General features: G+C 34.8%; 4 protein-coding genes across 4 annotated transcripts in view; 1 reads left to right on the top strand and 3 right to left on the bottom strand.

Annotated features, from left to right (window-relative positions):
* LOC123704758 overlaps window positions 1-8,220 on the bottom strand; it is a 29,022-nt gene extending 20,802 nt beyond the window's left edge. The window contains exons 1-4 of the mRNA XM_045653247.1: window positions 7,950-8,220; window positions 6,960-7,074; window positions 1,869-2,036; window positions 856-956 (exon numbers count right to left, since the gene is read on the bottom strand). Of these exons, the coding sequence (XP_045509203.1) occupies window positions 856-956; window positions 1,869-2,036; window positions 6,960-7,074; window positions 7,950-8,016 (451 nt within the window). The 5' untranslated portion in view covers window positions 8,017-8,220. The remainder of the gene's footprint in view (window positions 1-855; window positions 957-1,868; window positions 2,037-6,959; window positions 7,075-7,949) is intronic.
* Window positions 8,221-9,862: 1,642 nt separating this feature from the next.
* LOC123704797 (protein LLP homolog) lies at window positions 9,863-10,388 on the top strand. The gene has a single exon (XM_045653297.1). It carries the CDS (start codon window positions 9,946-9,948, stop codon window positions 10,366-10,368), a length of 423 nt encoding a protein of 140 aa, XP_045509253.1. The 5' UTR covers window positions 9,863-9,945; the 3' UTR covers window positions 10,369-10,388.
* A 1,763-nt stretch (window positions 10,389-12,151) lies between these two features.
* LOC123704791 lies at window positions 12,152-13,791 on the bottom strand. The gene is made up of 2 exons (XM_045653292.1): window positions 13,411-13,791; window positions 12,152-12,708 (listed from the first exon to the last, which is right to left on the bottom strand). Exons 1-2 carry the CDS (start codon window positions 13,717-13,719, stop codon window positions 12,565-12,567), a joined length of 453 nt encoding a protein of 150 aa, XP_045509248.1. The 5' UTR covers window positions 13,720-13,791; the 3' UTR covers window positions 12,152-12,564.
* Window positions 13,792-15,476: 1,685 nt separating this feature from the next.
* Window positions 15,477-16,732, bottom strand: LOC123704519. The gene is made up of 2 exons (XM_045652901.1): window positions 16,710-16,732; window positions 15,477-16,234 (listed from the first exon to the last, which is right to left on the bottom strand). The coding sequence occupies exon 2, from the start codon at window positions 16,107-16,109 to the stop codon at window positions 15,477-15,479; it is 633 nt and encodes a 210-aa protein (XP_045508857.1). The 5' UTR covers window positions 16,110-16,234; window positions 16,710-16,732.
* Window positions 16,733-17,099: the final 367 nt, after the last annotated feature.

Raw genomic sequence — 17,099 nt, forward strand, 5'->3', positions numbered from 1 at the left:
TCCCACTGCTGGGACACGGGCCTCCTATGAGGGTACAGGCCATAATCCACCGCGCTGGCCAAGTGCGGGTTGGCGGATGACACATGTCGTCGAACTTTTTAATTCTTCGACATGTCGGTTTCCTCACGATGTTATCCTTCACCGTTCGAGCAGTGGTGATGTTACAACATGCGCAGATAAATTGAAAAATCAATTTATCTCCTGCGCGCTCGCCTGGTCTCGAACCACGGACTTATCGATTCGAAGTCCGAGGTCTCACCACTGAGCCACCACTGCTCACTGAGCCACCACTGCTCAATAGTAATTTATAGTCGAGCCAATTTAATAGGCATAATTTGACGCATCATCAGGCGAATCCCTGTCCCAGTAATATACTTCCTACGATAAAGTTAAGCAAATGTGCAGTACTAACAAAACGAAATAATATATTATTCTATGTCGTCGTTACTAGGTTACGTTGTTGAATTTTGTTGAACTGTCAAATGTTGCCCATTAAAATGGCTCTACTATAATCATTCCATACTACTACATAAAAGAAATTCGCTATCTCTGTCCCTATGTATGCTTAAATCTTTAAAACTACGCAACGGATTTTGATGCGATTTTTTAAACTAGATAAGAGTGATTCTCGAGGAAGATGTATATAATTTTAAAGGCTTACAAAGCGCCGAAGCCGCGGGCGGTAAGCTAGTTTAATATAAATAAATATTATATACCGACATATATTTAAGAAAATAAGGTGTCCATATGGATAAATATAAAGAAATTGCTGGGATAGATTTTTTTCTTTAATTTTTTTTTACAAAATTATTAGTTATTTTTTATCTATTAAAAATATATTATTGTCCAAATTACCACTAGTCCCCGCAGCATTATTCGGCGGGTCTATGTCAGGTTCAATCGTCTTGTAGTCTTCGTCGGCGATGTGACGTGAAGTATTGACTAGACCCATGCAGCTGAAATTAAGATTATGAAGTTAATTAAATTTAAAAATGAATATTACCTCAATGATCGAGCTTAGTTGAATATTTATTTCAGAGACGGACATTAATTTTATTAAACGAATAAAATTAATTGCTAAAGCTACTATTTATTTATTTTTTTATTTATGCTTTATTGTACATACATACCAGGGCAAACAAACTTAGTCTATAATTTTATACAATAATAACACGGGCACATATGCACAAAAAGGCGGCCTTATTGCTCAAGAGCAATCTCTTCCAGGCAACCCTGATTGTAAGGAATGTTGAACGAGTACACGTTGGCGCCAATTCGATGTCTAAATTGATACATTGTACAAATAACTAATTTATACACAATACAAAAACAAGAAATATAATTAGACAAAATAAAATAAACTACTACCTATTGTGTACCTATAGCTAAAAAATGTATGATAACAATTAAATAGTACTGAATTTATGTTTTACGCAATTAAAGAATTTGTATCTGTATCCGTATCTGGATATGCACGTGCACCTGTATTTCTATGTTTACCTGTGCCTGTATTTGTCTATCACTATCTGTAATTATTTCTGTATCTACATATATCTGTATTTTAAAATATATCTGTTTCTGAATATGAATGTATTCTATATTGTACCATACTAATACCTGTACCTATTTTTTGTTTCATATTTTTATCTGATTCTATACCTACACCTGTATATATATCTCCACTCAAGATATATGAATCTTTCTTACGAATGCATCTACATCTCTACATGTACCTGCACCTGTAACTGTGACTACACCTGTATGATTGTATCTGTGCATGTACCTGTACCTGTATCTATATCTTCACTATATCGTATCGTATATATCGTATCTATATGTTTCTTTATCTCTACCTATATTCAACTCACCCAACACACGCCTGCGCGTGCCCGGTGATCATCAGCTCTTGCGTCTCATCATGTAACGTGTGCGTCAAGTACCACTGCAACCGTTCCGCGCTGAACCTTTCCGAGCGAGCGTCCACGTGTTTCCATAGAGATCGTTCGAGAACTAGGCTGCCTAGACGAGCGCATGTGCTGGAAAATATCATCAAAACACGTTTAATTTGTGTGTTGTTATAATTATAAATTAAATCTATTTACACGTACTTCTACTTTCGCCCGCGACTCCGTCCGCGCGGAAAAATTAAGATTATTTTTTTCTGCGTATTTTTCCGGGATAAAAAGAGTCCTATTTTATGCCCAGGATAATAAGGTATAATTATACCAAGTTTCATCGAAATCGAACCGTTAGTTTTCACGTGATGCCTGAACATACATACAGACAGACAGACAGACAGACAGACAAAAATTTTTTTAATCACATGATTGGGTTTGGTATCGATCCAGTAACACCCCCTGCTATTTATTTTTTCAATATTTTCAATATTTTCAAATAAAAGTATTACGAGGTGATAGAGTTAAAATACAACCAAAATCGGCCGAAGCATATTCGACCATTTATAAAGAACTTAAAGCGAAAGACACAGAATTTTATAGTTACCAGCCAAAACAAGACCGCAGCTTTAGAGTTGTGCTAAAGAACCTACATCCATCTACAGACAAAGAGGATATAAAGATAGCCATTGAAGAGCTTCACCATAAAGTAGTAAATGTATGGAACATCCAAAACTCTAAAACAAAACAAGCGTTATCAATGTGGAACATTGAACTAGAGCCTCGCGAAAATAACAAAGACATATATAACGTTAAATACTTACTACACTGTCGCATTTCATTTGAGGCACCCAGACCAAGGCGAGTAATCCCGCAATGCACTAATTGCCAAGATTACAACCACACACAAAAGTTTTGCAACAGGAAGCCCAGATGCGTCAAATGTGCAGGATCGCATCACACGTCAGCCTGCCTACGGAAAGAAAGATCTAAAGAGGTCAAATGTATCCTTTGCGAGGGGAATCATCCAGCTAACTACAAAGGCTGCACAGTCTACAAAGAGCTGCTGAAAGTGCGATATCCCGCTCCCATCACCAGAGTCAGGAAAAATCCTGGCCACACCAGAAAGGAACAAGAACCTACAAACAAAACGTCACTTAACAGAAAATCGTATGCTGAAGCCACAAAAGAAGCTCCCAAACAACCAATGACACAAACTCCAGAAACTAGCGAACTCAAAACCATTACGGAAACACTTGTTAACCTGATGAACCAAATGTTAATTATGACCCAAACGCTAACCAATTTAATTTCAAAAATGTCATCACATTCACAGCATTAAAACTATGTGTATGGAATGCCAATGGCTTATCAAACCACTCGGAAGAGTTAAAAATATTTGTAAAAATACACCACATAGATGTTTTACTAATCTCAGAAACCCACTTCACCTCCAAAAGCCACTTTAGGCTACCCGGATACAATATGTACCATACTAACCATCCAGACAATAAAGCTCATGGAGGATCGGCCATTCTTATTAGGTCAAACATCAAGCACCATGTACTGCAAGATTACTGCAAAAACTACATCCAGGCAACAAACGTTGTGATCACAGACTGGATTAGTGACATCACAATATCGGCCCTCTACTGTCCACCTAGATTTACTATTAAAGAAGCAGAGTTCAGTAACTTCTTTCAATCACTTGGTGGCAGATTCATTGCAGGAGGTGACTTTAATGCCAAGCATTCGCTTTGGGGCTCCAGGCTTATCCTTCCTAGAGGACGAGAGCTGCTCAAATGCATTAAAAAACTAAATATGAATGTGGTATCGTCTGGTCAACCGACCTACTGGCCAACTGATAAGAGAAAAATCCCAGACGTTATAGACTTTTGTGTCAGCCAGGGAATTGCAAAGAACATCATATCGTGTGAGAGTTGCTGGGACCTATCTTCCGATCACTCTCCAATCATTGTAGAATTGCGTACAACCCCTCAAGAATGTATCAGGAAATGCGTTCTGCATAACAATAGAACTGACTAGTCACTATTCAGGGAGCTCACAGATCAAGCATTCAAAGAATCAGTTCGTCTAAAATCGAAGGAGGATATAACAGAAGCGGTGCTTTACTTCACCAAGTGTGTGCAAAATGCAGCTTGGTCATCGACCCCACCTCTACCATCTAGAAATCAGGATACCCATGTAGCAAAACATATATTTGAAAAAATAATTAACAAAAGGAGACTACGAAAACGCTGGCAAACAACCAGAGACCCTATTGCGAAAAAACAGCTCAATCACGCTAGCAGACAACTAAAGCGCACTCTGGAGAAAGATAGAAATGATGGTTTCCACAATTACCTCACCGGCCTGGATGCTACTGCTTCCTCGGATTATTCTTTATGGAAAGACACCCGGAAACTAAAACGGCCCATTAATGTATCGCATCCTATAAGAAAATTAGATGGTACATGGGCACGGACAGACGAAGAGAAAGCCAAAACCTTTTCGGAACATCTCTCAAATGTATTCACTCCTCACCCATATGACGGCACACCAGAAGATGCAGCAGAAATTACTAACCGCTTAAGCAGTCCAAAAGGTACACAGGATATGTCTATTAAATTTACCAAATCTGAGGTTTCCCAGACTATAAAAAAATCTGACCCAAATAAGGCCCCAGGATACGACCTTATCACAAATCGTATACTCAAAGAACTACCTGAATCTGGCATAATCTTCCTTACGTCACTATTTAATGCAATGACAAGACTGCATTTCTTTCCTTTGGAGTGGAAGGTCGCACAAATCATAATGCTGCTGAAGCCAGAGAAACAACCTGAGGAAGCAAAATCATATAGGCCCATAAGCCTGCTACCTACTCCATCTAAGATATACGAGTCCCTGCTATTGCAACGCATCCTGCCGATACTCAAAGAAAAGGAGCTAATTCCCGATCACCAGTTTGGATTTCGCAGTAAGCATGCTACCATCGACCAAGTGCATAGACTAACAAAACATATCATGGAATCATTAGAAAGTAAATCCTACTGCGCCAGTGCATTCCTAGATATATCTCAAGCCTTCGACCGGGTGTGGCATGAAGGATTGCTATTCAAACTAAAAAACGGGCTACCAGACTACCTTTACAGAATATTAGAATCATTCCTCCAGCAGCGTCATTTCATAGTACAACAAGGAGATGCACTGTCAGATCTTCGCCCTATAAAAGCAGGAGTTCCGCAAGGCAGCGTACTTGGTCACATACTATACCTTCTTTTCACTGCGGATCTACCGACATCTGAATCTTTGGTTACTGGAACTTTTGCTGATGATACCGCTCTACTAGCTACACATAACAACCCAAAAATAGCCTCAGAAATACTCCAACAAGGCCTAAATGAGATATCCCTCTGGCTTAAAAAGTGGCGGATAAAAGCGAATGAAACAAAGTCAGTAAACGTAACATTTACCTTACGAAGAGACTCTTGCCCTCCAGTCACGCTGAACAACATTGCTATCCCCCAGGCAGATCATGTGAGATACCTTGGGCTGCACTTGGACAAAAGGCTTACCTGGAAAAAACATATCTTCACCAAGAGGAAACAACTTGGCATCCAAACGCGCAAACTTTTCTGGCTGATTGGACGAAAGTCGCAACTGTCCCTAGAAAATAAAATGCTTTTATACAAAGCTATACTCAAGCCCATCTGGACATATGGCATACAACTGTGGGGAACTGCCTCCCATTCAAACATCGAGATCATACAAAGGTTTCAAAATAAAACACTCCGCATGATAACCAATGCACCCTGGTTCGTGCCTAACGATCTATTACATCGCGACCTACGCATGCCCACTGTAAAACAAGAAATTGTACGCTATACTAGAGCGTACAAGGAGCGTATAGAACAACACCCAAATTCACTGGCCCGGTCACTTATGTCAAATCAGACCAATGCGCGACGCTTAAAGCGTAAAATACCTCAAGACCTCATACAATCGCAGTAAATATAGTTACTGTTGTAACAATAAGGATGTGACACAGGTTACATGCCGTGCGCGCCAGCATTATAAGCACCAACCAGCATACTGCTGAATGTCCCCCAAGGAGACAGATTGCAGTAACTGAAGGAACAAAAAAAAAAAAAAAAAATTTTCAATGTACAGAATTGACCCTTCTACAGATTTATTATATGTATATAATAGATTAGACCTTGTTAAGAAACCCCAACATTTTTATATTTACCGCCAGTTTGAAAAGCAGTTTCTATAGAGAATAAATGGAATTTTACAACTTATGTTTTACAGCATTAAAAAACTCTCTATAAATGAAAAAATCTTAAAAAGACGTGGCCGCATGTTTCTTTTATATAAGAAGACTAGCTTTCCGCCCGCGGCTTCGCACGCTTTGCCTAAAACCTAATAAATTATATACCAAAACCTTCCTCTTGAATCACTCTATCTGTTAAAAAAACCGCATCAAAATCCGTTGCGTAGTTTTAAAGATTTAAGCATACAACGGGACATAGGGACAGAGAAAGCGACTTTGTTTTATACTATGTAGTGATTAACAACCTATCCCCAGACCTATTATAAATACATATTATATTTACAAAAAAATTTATAAAATCGCATATCAAAGCTTTTCGCAAGTGCCATAATAATACATAATATACATTGCCTATTTGCACAAAATTAATGTTTGATTTCATTTTATTGACAATAATTTTTGAGATTAAGAGCATGTAATCGCGAAATAAAACCTATTTTGAAGATTCGTTTCCTATATGAAAGCTGGTGACTACTGTGTTGGCCCATTTACATTTAGTCTAGTTCTGACAAGTGCTTTTTGTCTTTTATTAAAATAAAAAATAAACATAAAATATTTATTAGCAAATTTTACATATTCGGTTCACAATGTTGCCTTCTGAACTAGGTTATTAACTGTGTCTCAGAAAACAGTGCCTTCCCTTATAAGTTCATACAAATATTATTAAATAGATAAACAGAATATTGTTATTTGAGCCCTTATGAATATGAATATGAATATGTACTTACAATCCAAGTGCCTTCAAATCGCGTGGGGTGCATAACTTTAAGATATAGAGTAGCACATCATCAGAGAGATCTAATAAATTGACTCTTTGGTAACCATTTTTGTATAGTGACATATCTGTAACAGAAAAAGATAATTAGTTTTAATACCTATTAAATGAAATTCTCAAAAATTTTAGTGTGCATATTGGACAGGTCTGATAAAACAGACAACATCCAGAAAAATACTCCACATACCAAGTATGGAGAAATAGGTGGAGGTACTACATAAATATCAACTTTTGAATGACCAAAAAGACATATTACATACTAGCTGTGCACTGCGATTTCACCCACAGTTCTCCGCTTCTGTTGGTATTAGCGAGATGATATTTTAGCCTATAGCCTTCCTTGATAAATGGGCTATCTAACACCAAAAGATTTTTCAAATTGGACCAGTAGTTCCTGAGATTAGTGCGTTCAAACAAACAAACTCTTCAGCTTTATAATATTAGTATAGAAGTATAGATAATTTTTCTATATCTTATGATATATATTCGATACAGTACAGAATTCTACTAGAACTAGACAGTTTAATTTCAAGTTAAATTTCAAATGTACCTAGGTATGTTTCCCATTTACACAAAAACAGCTCATTAAATCTAAATTAAATTTTTCACACAAGTAGCTACCATGGATTGGTCCAAGATGCATTTTTGACTAATCCCAGACAACGACAGAGTAAGGTAGCTAGTGTTTACTAAAAATACATTGATGCATAAAAGTAATAAGTCCTGCAACATGCTATAAATTCGTTAAAAATTCGATAAGCAAGGACACCGTCGTCATTCGTTATAGATATGGTACGTATGATGCACTCGGAGATCTGTATTGATTTTAACTAATTATAAGGACAAAGCGTCGTCGTCCCCCGCCACCCTGCGTTGCGTCGATGCACAATCGAAATTGCATATTCATTTACCTAACAAAATAAACAAATGTAAACAAACTAACCGTCCTGGATACAGCCGCTATCATCCATCTCCTGCTTTATTTCACTCTCGACTTGCGTTGTCTCCATATTAGCGACAACACACACAATCACATACAATCGGCGTTGCGAATATATTACTCCAAAAATACACACCAAACAAAGAACACAGGATGCACAAAGGCACCGCTGTCAAGCAGCGCGCCGGTTAGTGATCCCGGTAAACTGTTTATTTGATGCAATTGGAATCTTTCCAAGAGGGTAAGCGTTTCATTTCATCAAAACCCTTGCACAAAAACATGAAAATAAAAACTGACTTGACAAATGTCAAATATATCATCAATGTTTTTTACGCTTGCGTAGTAGCAGAGACTCGCCCTTTCGTTTTTTATTTGAAAAAAGTTTATTTAACAGACACAATGCCGTAATAAATGGTGACTTTAAACTTTAAACAGGTATGTAAAACGGTTAAAATAACTATTTGGCGTTTTATGTATCCAGAAGGAAATAATATTTTCACAGTAATTAAATAAAGTAATGCAAGATAATATCATCAGATTATTGATGGCTATGTAATTGTTAAAATGGTATGTTTATTCTGTTCCAAATGGGGTTGATACCATTTTCCCGAGTGCTGTTGCCTTAGAGTATATATTACAATAGTATAGAGCGAGTGTATTGCACAAATTGCATAGTGCGCATCGTAGGCAGATGAGATATAGATACTATATAGATGTGTGTGTGACAAATAGGGATGGGTAGATATCAATTGCGTGTTGAACTATCGATAAGTTATGTAAATAAATATGTATCATAAGTAAATTTTATGTTCAATATGTTATTAAAGGAAAAATATATGAATAAAGTATAAATATGTAATTTTAAATTTGTTTACCAACTGAATAACGTTTGTTTATTCCATTTGAATATTAAATATTATATAAGAAATTTTCTTGTATTAATTATTATAAGTACTTTAAAAAAATATGTTTGATTGGAATATCAGAAAAACGTGAGTACTTTTTAAATAATAAAGTTAATAAAATAAAAGATCGGGTTTAGTGCTATTTATTTAATAATAAATCAAACAATAATAATAATGTTTTAAAAATGGTAAAAAATATTAAGGAATAATTAATAATTTAAAATGATAATATAATAAATAATATTAATAATTTTTTTTATTTAATTTTATCCATTCTACTATCAAAATCTTCAATATCAATTTAGCGGTTCAGAAAATATATCGTAACATTACATACTTTACATTTACACTATAATACATTCGCATTCATAATTTAGAAAGTGTATCATACAAAACACACCACAGAGAGTTTTAATTTTAAAGTTAAATAAATAATTTGTTAAAATATAGTTCTTCTAGTAAACTTTATATCGAGTACAGCGTTGGTCAGGTCACATCACTACGATCACGTGGCGGCAGTGAGGCGCGCGAGCGAGCCTGCGCGTGTCCGCCTCCCACCTACTCTTCACCCCCGCGATGCTAGATTTATTTTCATAAAATGATGTATAACAATCGACTGACTGATGAAATGTGATAGTGGATTTCAATTTTGTGTATTCTCTAGTATCGTTTTTGCAAGATAGAACTGCACATTTCACCACGTTTATTCGTAAATATGAAAAAAATCCAGAGCAACGCACTTCGTGAGCACTCAACCACGACTGCGAGCGCTCGCGGCGGGAGCGTCGTGTTGTTCCCACCTGTGCCTACTGTTCCCACTTGGTTGTTCGCACTCTATAGATAGTATATATACTCTAAGGCTGTTGCGTTGCGCGTTTTTTTTTATATAGCTTTTAAGGTGCTTCCATGTATTTATTTGTATAATATTTTTATCTGTATTTATTCGAACAGGGATTTTTTTATGGCAATAAATTAGCTCTGTCACTTTCATGTGGACTTTGACGTTGTCAAACTGATGTTTTCTTTTGAACATGCGTTTTGATAAACACGAGTGTTATTTTCCAAGATCTGAATAAAACTAAATTGTAAACACCATGGCGAAATCTATACGCAGTAAATGGAAGCGAAAATGCCGTGCGATCAAACGCGAACGTTACGCAGTGAAAGAATTAGCCAGATTGAAGAAAATGCTTGGTGTTAAGGAGGAAGAAAAAGTTACAGAAAATGAGGTTATGGAATCTGACCAAGTAATATATTTCGATGCTGCCCAGTTGAAAAAAGACAAAAAGAAGAAAAATAAAAAGGAACAGGAACCCGAGGAAGACCCAGACGTCGAAATGAGTTCGGATGACGAAAAAGTTGAGGTTGCCGATGAAAAAGGAGAAAAACGAGTTTTCAGCACAAAAACATTGAAAGATCAAAACGGACAGTACCCAGTGTGGCTACATAAGAGAAAAATCGCGAAATTAACGAACAGCAAGAAAAAATTGAAAAGGAAAACAAAGAAGCGTAAATAAATAAATGATAGTTTTAGAAATTCTTGATTTTTATTTATAAACATTAAATTGCAAGAAAATATGCATAATTTTGCTATGTTGTATGGTTATGGATTGTTACTATTGGTATTTATTTTATTTTATTTACCAACACATCTTATTCCATACTAGCTTGCCTCCGCGGCTTCACCCGCTTTGTCTAAAACATAATAAATTATATACTAAAACTTTCCTCTTGAATCACTCTATTTATTAAAAAAACCGCATCAAAATCCGTAAAGATTTAAACATACAAAGGGACAGAGAGCGACTGTTTTATACTATGTAGTGAAGAATATGATTACTGAGCATATTTAATAATAATATTGTGGTAATTTTATATTGCCTTGAAGGCTTGATACAATATAAAGTTGTATAGATAGAATAAAACCTACAACAGATAGTTTGAAAGAATATTTTTTATTTTGTTTCTTGGTATTACAAGTTGAAATAATAACAAATAGATTTTAAGCTATAACAATCTTTTAATCATCCTAATAATCGCTTCTCACTATAGATCTCATTTTTACTTATTTAAAATCAATTCTTACAAACAAGTTCCCCTCTTTAGAGCGGCTGTATACACAGCTCGAGCAGTTAACAGCTGAGCGACGTACACGGACTGCTCAAGTGGTCGCTACAAACCGCGCAGTTGACGGCTTGAAGTGCACAGCTCGAGCAGTCCGTGTAAGGCAGTGAATGAATGTCTATAGTTCACCGCGCGGTGGCGGCTTCAAGCCGTCTGTCTTAACTGCTTGAAGCTGTCTGTGTACGGCCTTACACAAAAACGTAGATATATTAACAATTATGCTTACATTTATAAGATTTAAAACTATTACAACAATATTTAATTAATTTTTATTCAGTCTTTTCAGGGAAATGGGAAGATAACTTTATTTTTAAAATATGAAATACTTAACATTAGTTCATATCCTGAAAGTAATAATTAATTGCAAAAATATAGTAAACTTCTCAACTGATTTAAACAAAGTTATTTGATTTCTTATAAAAGTACTAGATATCCGCCCGCGGCTTCGCTCGCGTTTTCAAAGGAAAACCTGCATAGTTCCATTTCCCGTGGGATTTCCGGGATAAAACCTATCCTATATGTTAACTTGGTTACCGTCTATATGTGTGCTAAATTTCATTGTAATCGGTTCAGTAGTATTTGCGTGAAAGAGTAACAAACACACACACACACATCCTCACAAACTTTCACATTTATAACATTAGTAGGATATCCTGAATGTAATTATAAATTGCAAAAAAATAGTAAACTTCTCAACTGATTTAAACAAAGTTATTTGATTTCTTATAGAAGTAAGTTATTTATTTTATTTTTTTAAAACATTTATAAATATTCTCAAAGCAATAGAGTTTCAGCTGAAGTTAAATTTTTAATATCATCTCACATTAGGAGCTTAGATGAGATAAGGAGAGTGGCGGGGCCGCTATGGCTACGGAAGGCGAAAGAAGGAACGTGGCGAGTGGAAGCGCTAAACATCGAGTTGCGGAGAAATGCCCGTATTATTATTATCATCTCACATAAGTTTTTGTCCGTTTCTCCTAATTTCAAGTACAACAAAAAATATGAAGGAAATTTTTGGAGTGAAATGATGAAATTATACTATTATTTATAACTAACTAGCTAACCGACCGCGGCTTCGCCCGCTTTGTCTAAAACCTAATAAATTATATACAAAAACGCTCCTCTTGAATCACTCTATCTATTAAAAAAAACCGCATCAAAATCCGTTGCGTAGTTTTAAAGATTTAAGCATACAAAGGGACATAGGGACAGAGAAAGCGACTTTGTTTTATACTAGGTATGTTGTGATGAAGATACTTATTATTTATATTATGACAAACACAGTTTCTGAAAGCCTGTCACATCTACATAGTACAAAGCAGTCGCTTCCTGCGTCTGTCCTAATGTCTATGTATACTTTAGATCTTAAAACTACACAATATTGATGCTATTTTTATAATAGATAGAGTGATTCAAAATGTATGTTTTATAAGTTTTTTAGGTTTTAGATTAAGCGGGTGAAGCCATGGGCGCAAAACTAGTACAGGAACACATTTAAGTAGGGATTAAGTATGATTAGAGACGTTCTTAACATCAAATACTCAATTCAGACACCGTTAAGTAAAAGATTTAGTTGCATCCAGCACAACTCATTCTAACGGTTGGTACGTAAACGATCGCAGTTTGGCTTTCTTGAGTTCTGCTATATGTCCCTCTGCTGAGAGGTGTCTCATCAAGGTGCGCGTTGGAACGACCACATTGCATATAGTACAATAGCATATGTCACTTTCTATCTGTAAAAATAGGCAAATGAGTAACATATTATAAGAAAGTGATAATATGTAATATATTTTATTTATTAATTATTTATTACACTTTAATATGCTATTTAATAATACAAATTACGTAATAACTCAGGCCCCGGAATCACAGACACAATAGAAAATCTATTGTGTCGTGGACCGATCCGGCCTGTCGGGGCTCAATGGGCTAAAACAAAAACTTATAGCTAAACTAGCACATATGGCGACTTTATCACTAAAGAGTGATCTCTTCCAGGCAACATACAAACATTGATTTAGATCTATGAAAAAATCTATAACTTAATATTAGCTTTTTTATATATTCATGTTTAATGTTTTGGACAAGGCATTTTATCAAGTATAAATCATGTAATATTGTTTATTTCTGGGCAATAAAGTGGCAAGCTACTAGGTGAAAAAAACTGAAGAAAATTAAAGTTAACCAACTAAAGCAGATAAAAATTTGTAAGTAAAAATTAAATAAAATCAAATTTTAGTTTAACTCAAGTGTTGGCTGCTTTTCATGAATATAGATAGTACACAAAGAAAGAAATCATACTGAAAAAAATCCATTAATGCGATTGGTAGTTTTGAACTTTTAAAAAAACTATATGTTTTCATATGAAAAATTTTCGAGTTTTGTGCAACAGACTACAAAAAGTTACGTGCTTTATAAGAAAAATCTATGTATACCTGGCGTATCAAATTCTCAGCAAAATCCTCTTTATGTGGGTACAAGATCATCAATTGCTTATGATTATGTGATCTCTTATGATTTTCCTTGTCATCCTTAGCCAAATTAAATTCGTCGTTACAAATCACACATTTATAAATATTACTACAAGTTATGATCCCATGATACGAGTCGGAAGATACAACGAGTTTTTTACCGTTCTTCAAAGTCAGTATCATGTAATCTTCTGTATCAATAGAAATAGTGTTATTGTTCTTTTCAACGTTCTTTTCAACTTGTTTTGGTCGTCGCATTAACGGAATCGACATTTTTTTTAATTTATAAATTGGTGACCTGTGGGTTACACTGAACACTTTAACTTTTAAATCGTTAATATTCAACATAATATACTCAATTCATAAAAATATTAAAAACTTTGCAGGTCGCACGAAAATTCAAAATTAGTGTGGGTCAAATGTCAATAAAAAAATGTTTACGTCATATTATTGAGGGATATTCGAATTAACTACATGTCTTTTGGAATATAGGATCTTTTTTAAAAAAATGGGACTTTTTGTCATAAATGATGCGAACTTACGATTCGAACTTGATGCGAAGCATACACGAATATGTATTTATAAAAAATAGCTGTCTTTTTACAACCATTGATGTACAACCAAGTGAGTTATGTATTTTTTTTTTGGGTCATTAAACAGTTTATTTTTTTATGGCTTTTCTTTGTAATATGATTCAAATTATAATATGTAATTAAAATTGTCTACCTTATAAATTTACAAAGGTATTTTTTTTTTGACGGGTTTTTGATCAATTTATATATTATACAGGGTGTCCGGACATGACATACCGATATTTGAAGGGGCTATTCTCCAGGTATTTTTATCGACAATTCAACCCCTCTACAGTCCCCTACCTCACCCCCCTCAAAATGGCCGCCATTTTAATCTTAACCTATCAATTCGGATAGTGAATTGAAAATTGTAATAACTTCGAAAGTGAGTGTCACAAAATACTAAATTTGGTTTTATTTGAACAATATCAAGTTATTCTAGGGACCACTAAACAAATTTAATTGATAAGAGTGATGAAACATACTTTAAAAAATACGAAAACCGCAAAAAAACATAAAAAATTCCGGTGAGGTAGGGGACTGTAGAGGGGTTGAATTGTTGATAAAAATACCTGGAGAATAGCCCCTTCAAATATCGGTATGTCATGTCCGGACACACTGTATAATTAACTACCCTCTTGTCAAATAATACTTACAAACGCCGTGATTATCGGCATTATCATAATTCAATTTGCGCAAACAGGAGGTACGTAACGATGTGTTGCATCTTCCAACAGCTGGCATACCATGCACAATTCTGCGACCTTAGGGATTTGGTTTGTAAACAGGCAAAGAAGAAAACAAAGTAGGTATGTCACTTTTTTATTGTTGATATAAATACAAATGAAAAACAGAATCAAGCTAATTACGGCGCCGCTGTCTTCAGAGAAACGTAGTGTGGGAGAGGCTCTAAGGGGAGAGGAATTAGCATTGATGTAAGTTTTGTTTATAATAATAATTAATTGTCCACTTTATTATGTTCGACTTAAAATCCAGCATCGTACGAACGCACTTGTTATATTTCAAATTTAATTAAATTAAAGTATCTAGAATTGATAATTTATACTCTTGATGGAACTGCATTTAATAGTTAACTAACTGCGTGCCGCGGTTTCACCTGCGTGGCTCCGATCCTGTTGGTCTTAGCTTAGCGTGATGATATATTATAGTCTATAGCCTTCCTCAATAAATGTGCTAGTTAACATTGAAAGAATTTTTCAAATCGGACCTGTAGTTCCTGAGATTAGCGCGTTCAAACAAACAAACTCTCCAGCTTTATAACAGTAGTATAGATTCAAATACCCTGATGATGATTTATCGATACCGGTCGTAGCTTTTTGTAATAAAAATCTATATAAAAGTGGAACTAGTAAAATGTGTTTCTTTAAAACTTTATAATTAATGTAATTTTGCCGTATCGTTTAAAAATAACCATTAGTTAACTTTTATATTTAAAAATCATGGTCCGCTTTTCATAACCTCATTCACTTTATCATGATACTCCTCGTATTCGGAGGAAGATTGAAAAACAAACATTTTATCCCCTTCTTCTCTTACTGTCTTTTTTCCATGTAGATCCTTTTGCTTGCTAGAAAATATATCTTCAGGTGTCGTTGCGTCAGTTTGTATAATTTCTTTTTCTGTTATTTTTTTGGCTTCATGTTCTTCATCTTCTATGACGTCACCACTTTCACTTTCATCGGAATCGTTTTGCTTTTCTTCTGTTTCATTCATTATTATTTCTGGATTATCATCTTTTGCATTAACATCTATATCAAGATTATCTTTTGTTTTCGCTATGGAATCTTTGTCTTTGGTATCTGTTGTAGTTTCATTTTCACTCCAAATTTCTAATTTTGCGGGATCTTTTTTGATATTGCCAATAAGTTTCTTATATTTTAATGTCAAATCGCTCAAGGAATTAGAATTAACATTATTTTCATGCTCTTTACTAATTAATGTAAAACTATCTCTGCGTATTTTATAAACATCGTTATTTTGATTTGTAGCTTCTGTTTTTTGAGTGTTGTCCTTGTTAAACGCACTATTTTGTAATTTAATTATTCCTTCTATTGTTTTCTCAGCAATCATTTCAGCCACTTTATTAAATTTACTTGATAAAAGCACTTTTTCGATGAATTTGTCAATTTTTAGAGTATCATTTTGGGTTGTAACTAGCCTTACATCCAGGATTAAATAATATATGGAAACTATTCCTGAAAATAAAAAATATCCGATAGTAAAAAGCGTAGGGGTTACCATGATAGCAGTATATTTTCCAATGTAGAAAGGTTGGCGTTAGATGACCTATATGCTCTATTATTTTTCCACACTCGAATTAATCTATACTAATATTATAAAGAGGAAAGGTTTGTATGTATGTATGTATGGTTTTCACGCACTACTGAACCGATTAAGTACAATGAAATTTAGCACACATATAGAGGGTAACTTGGATTAACACATATGATAGGTTTTATCCCGGAAATCCCACGGGAATGGGAACTATGCGGGTTTTCCTTTGAAAACGCGGGCGAAGCCGCAGGTGGAAATCTAGTTCTGCTTTATGTACAAATAAGATCTGCAGCACGGCAACCAAGTCGATCAAAAAAAAAACGGCAACATCATCTTGAAGCAATTCATGCCATTTTGACCCCATATAACTTTGTGGATAAAAAATGTTATACTCACTAAGCGAAAAGCAAGCTGTGTTACACATTTTTACATTTTTAGATTAAATTATATTGCATCATAAATGTTTTATGTTAACATTAAATTGTATAGATAACAATATTGAATTTTATATTTACTCACTGCGCTATTCTACAATTTGTTTTATTTTCATTTGAGTATTCTATAAACAAAGTCAACAGTACAAACAAACAGCCACAATCGAATATTAAAAGGTCGCAAAATTGTCCAAGCAGCGTTGTAATAAAAATTCATTCAAATTTGCACCTTATTTCATTGCAATAATGTTCAAAGTTTATCGCATCACTCATTAGAGAACTCTGCCTTATATAGGTTTGGGCAGACTTTTGCTTTAGACAATTATTGCGATTGTAGTTGTTTTATTGAACG

The sequence above is a fragment of the Colias croceus genome, chromosome 30, assembly GCF_905220415.1.
Source record: "Colias croceus chromosome 30, ilColCroc2.1".
In the NCBI taxonomy this organism is placed as follows: domain Eukaryota; kingdom Metazoa; phylum Arthropoda; class Insecta; order Lepidoptera; family Pieridae; genus Colias; species Colias croceus.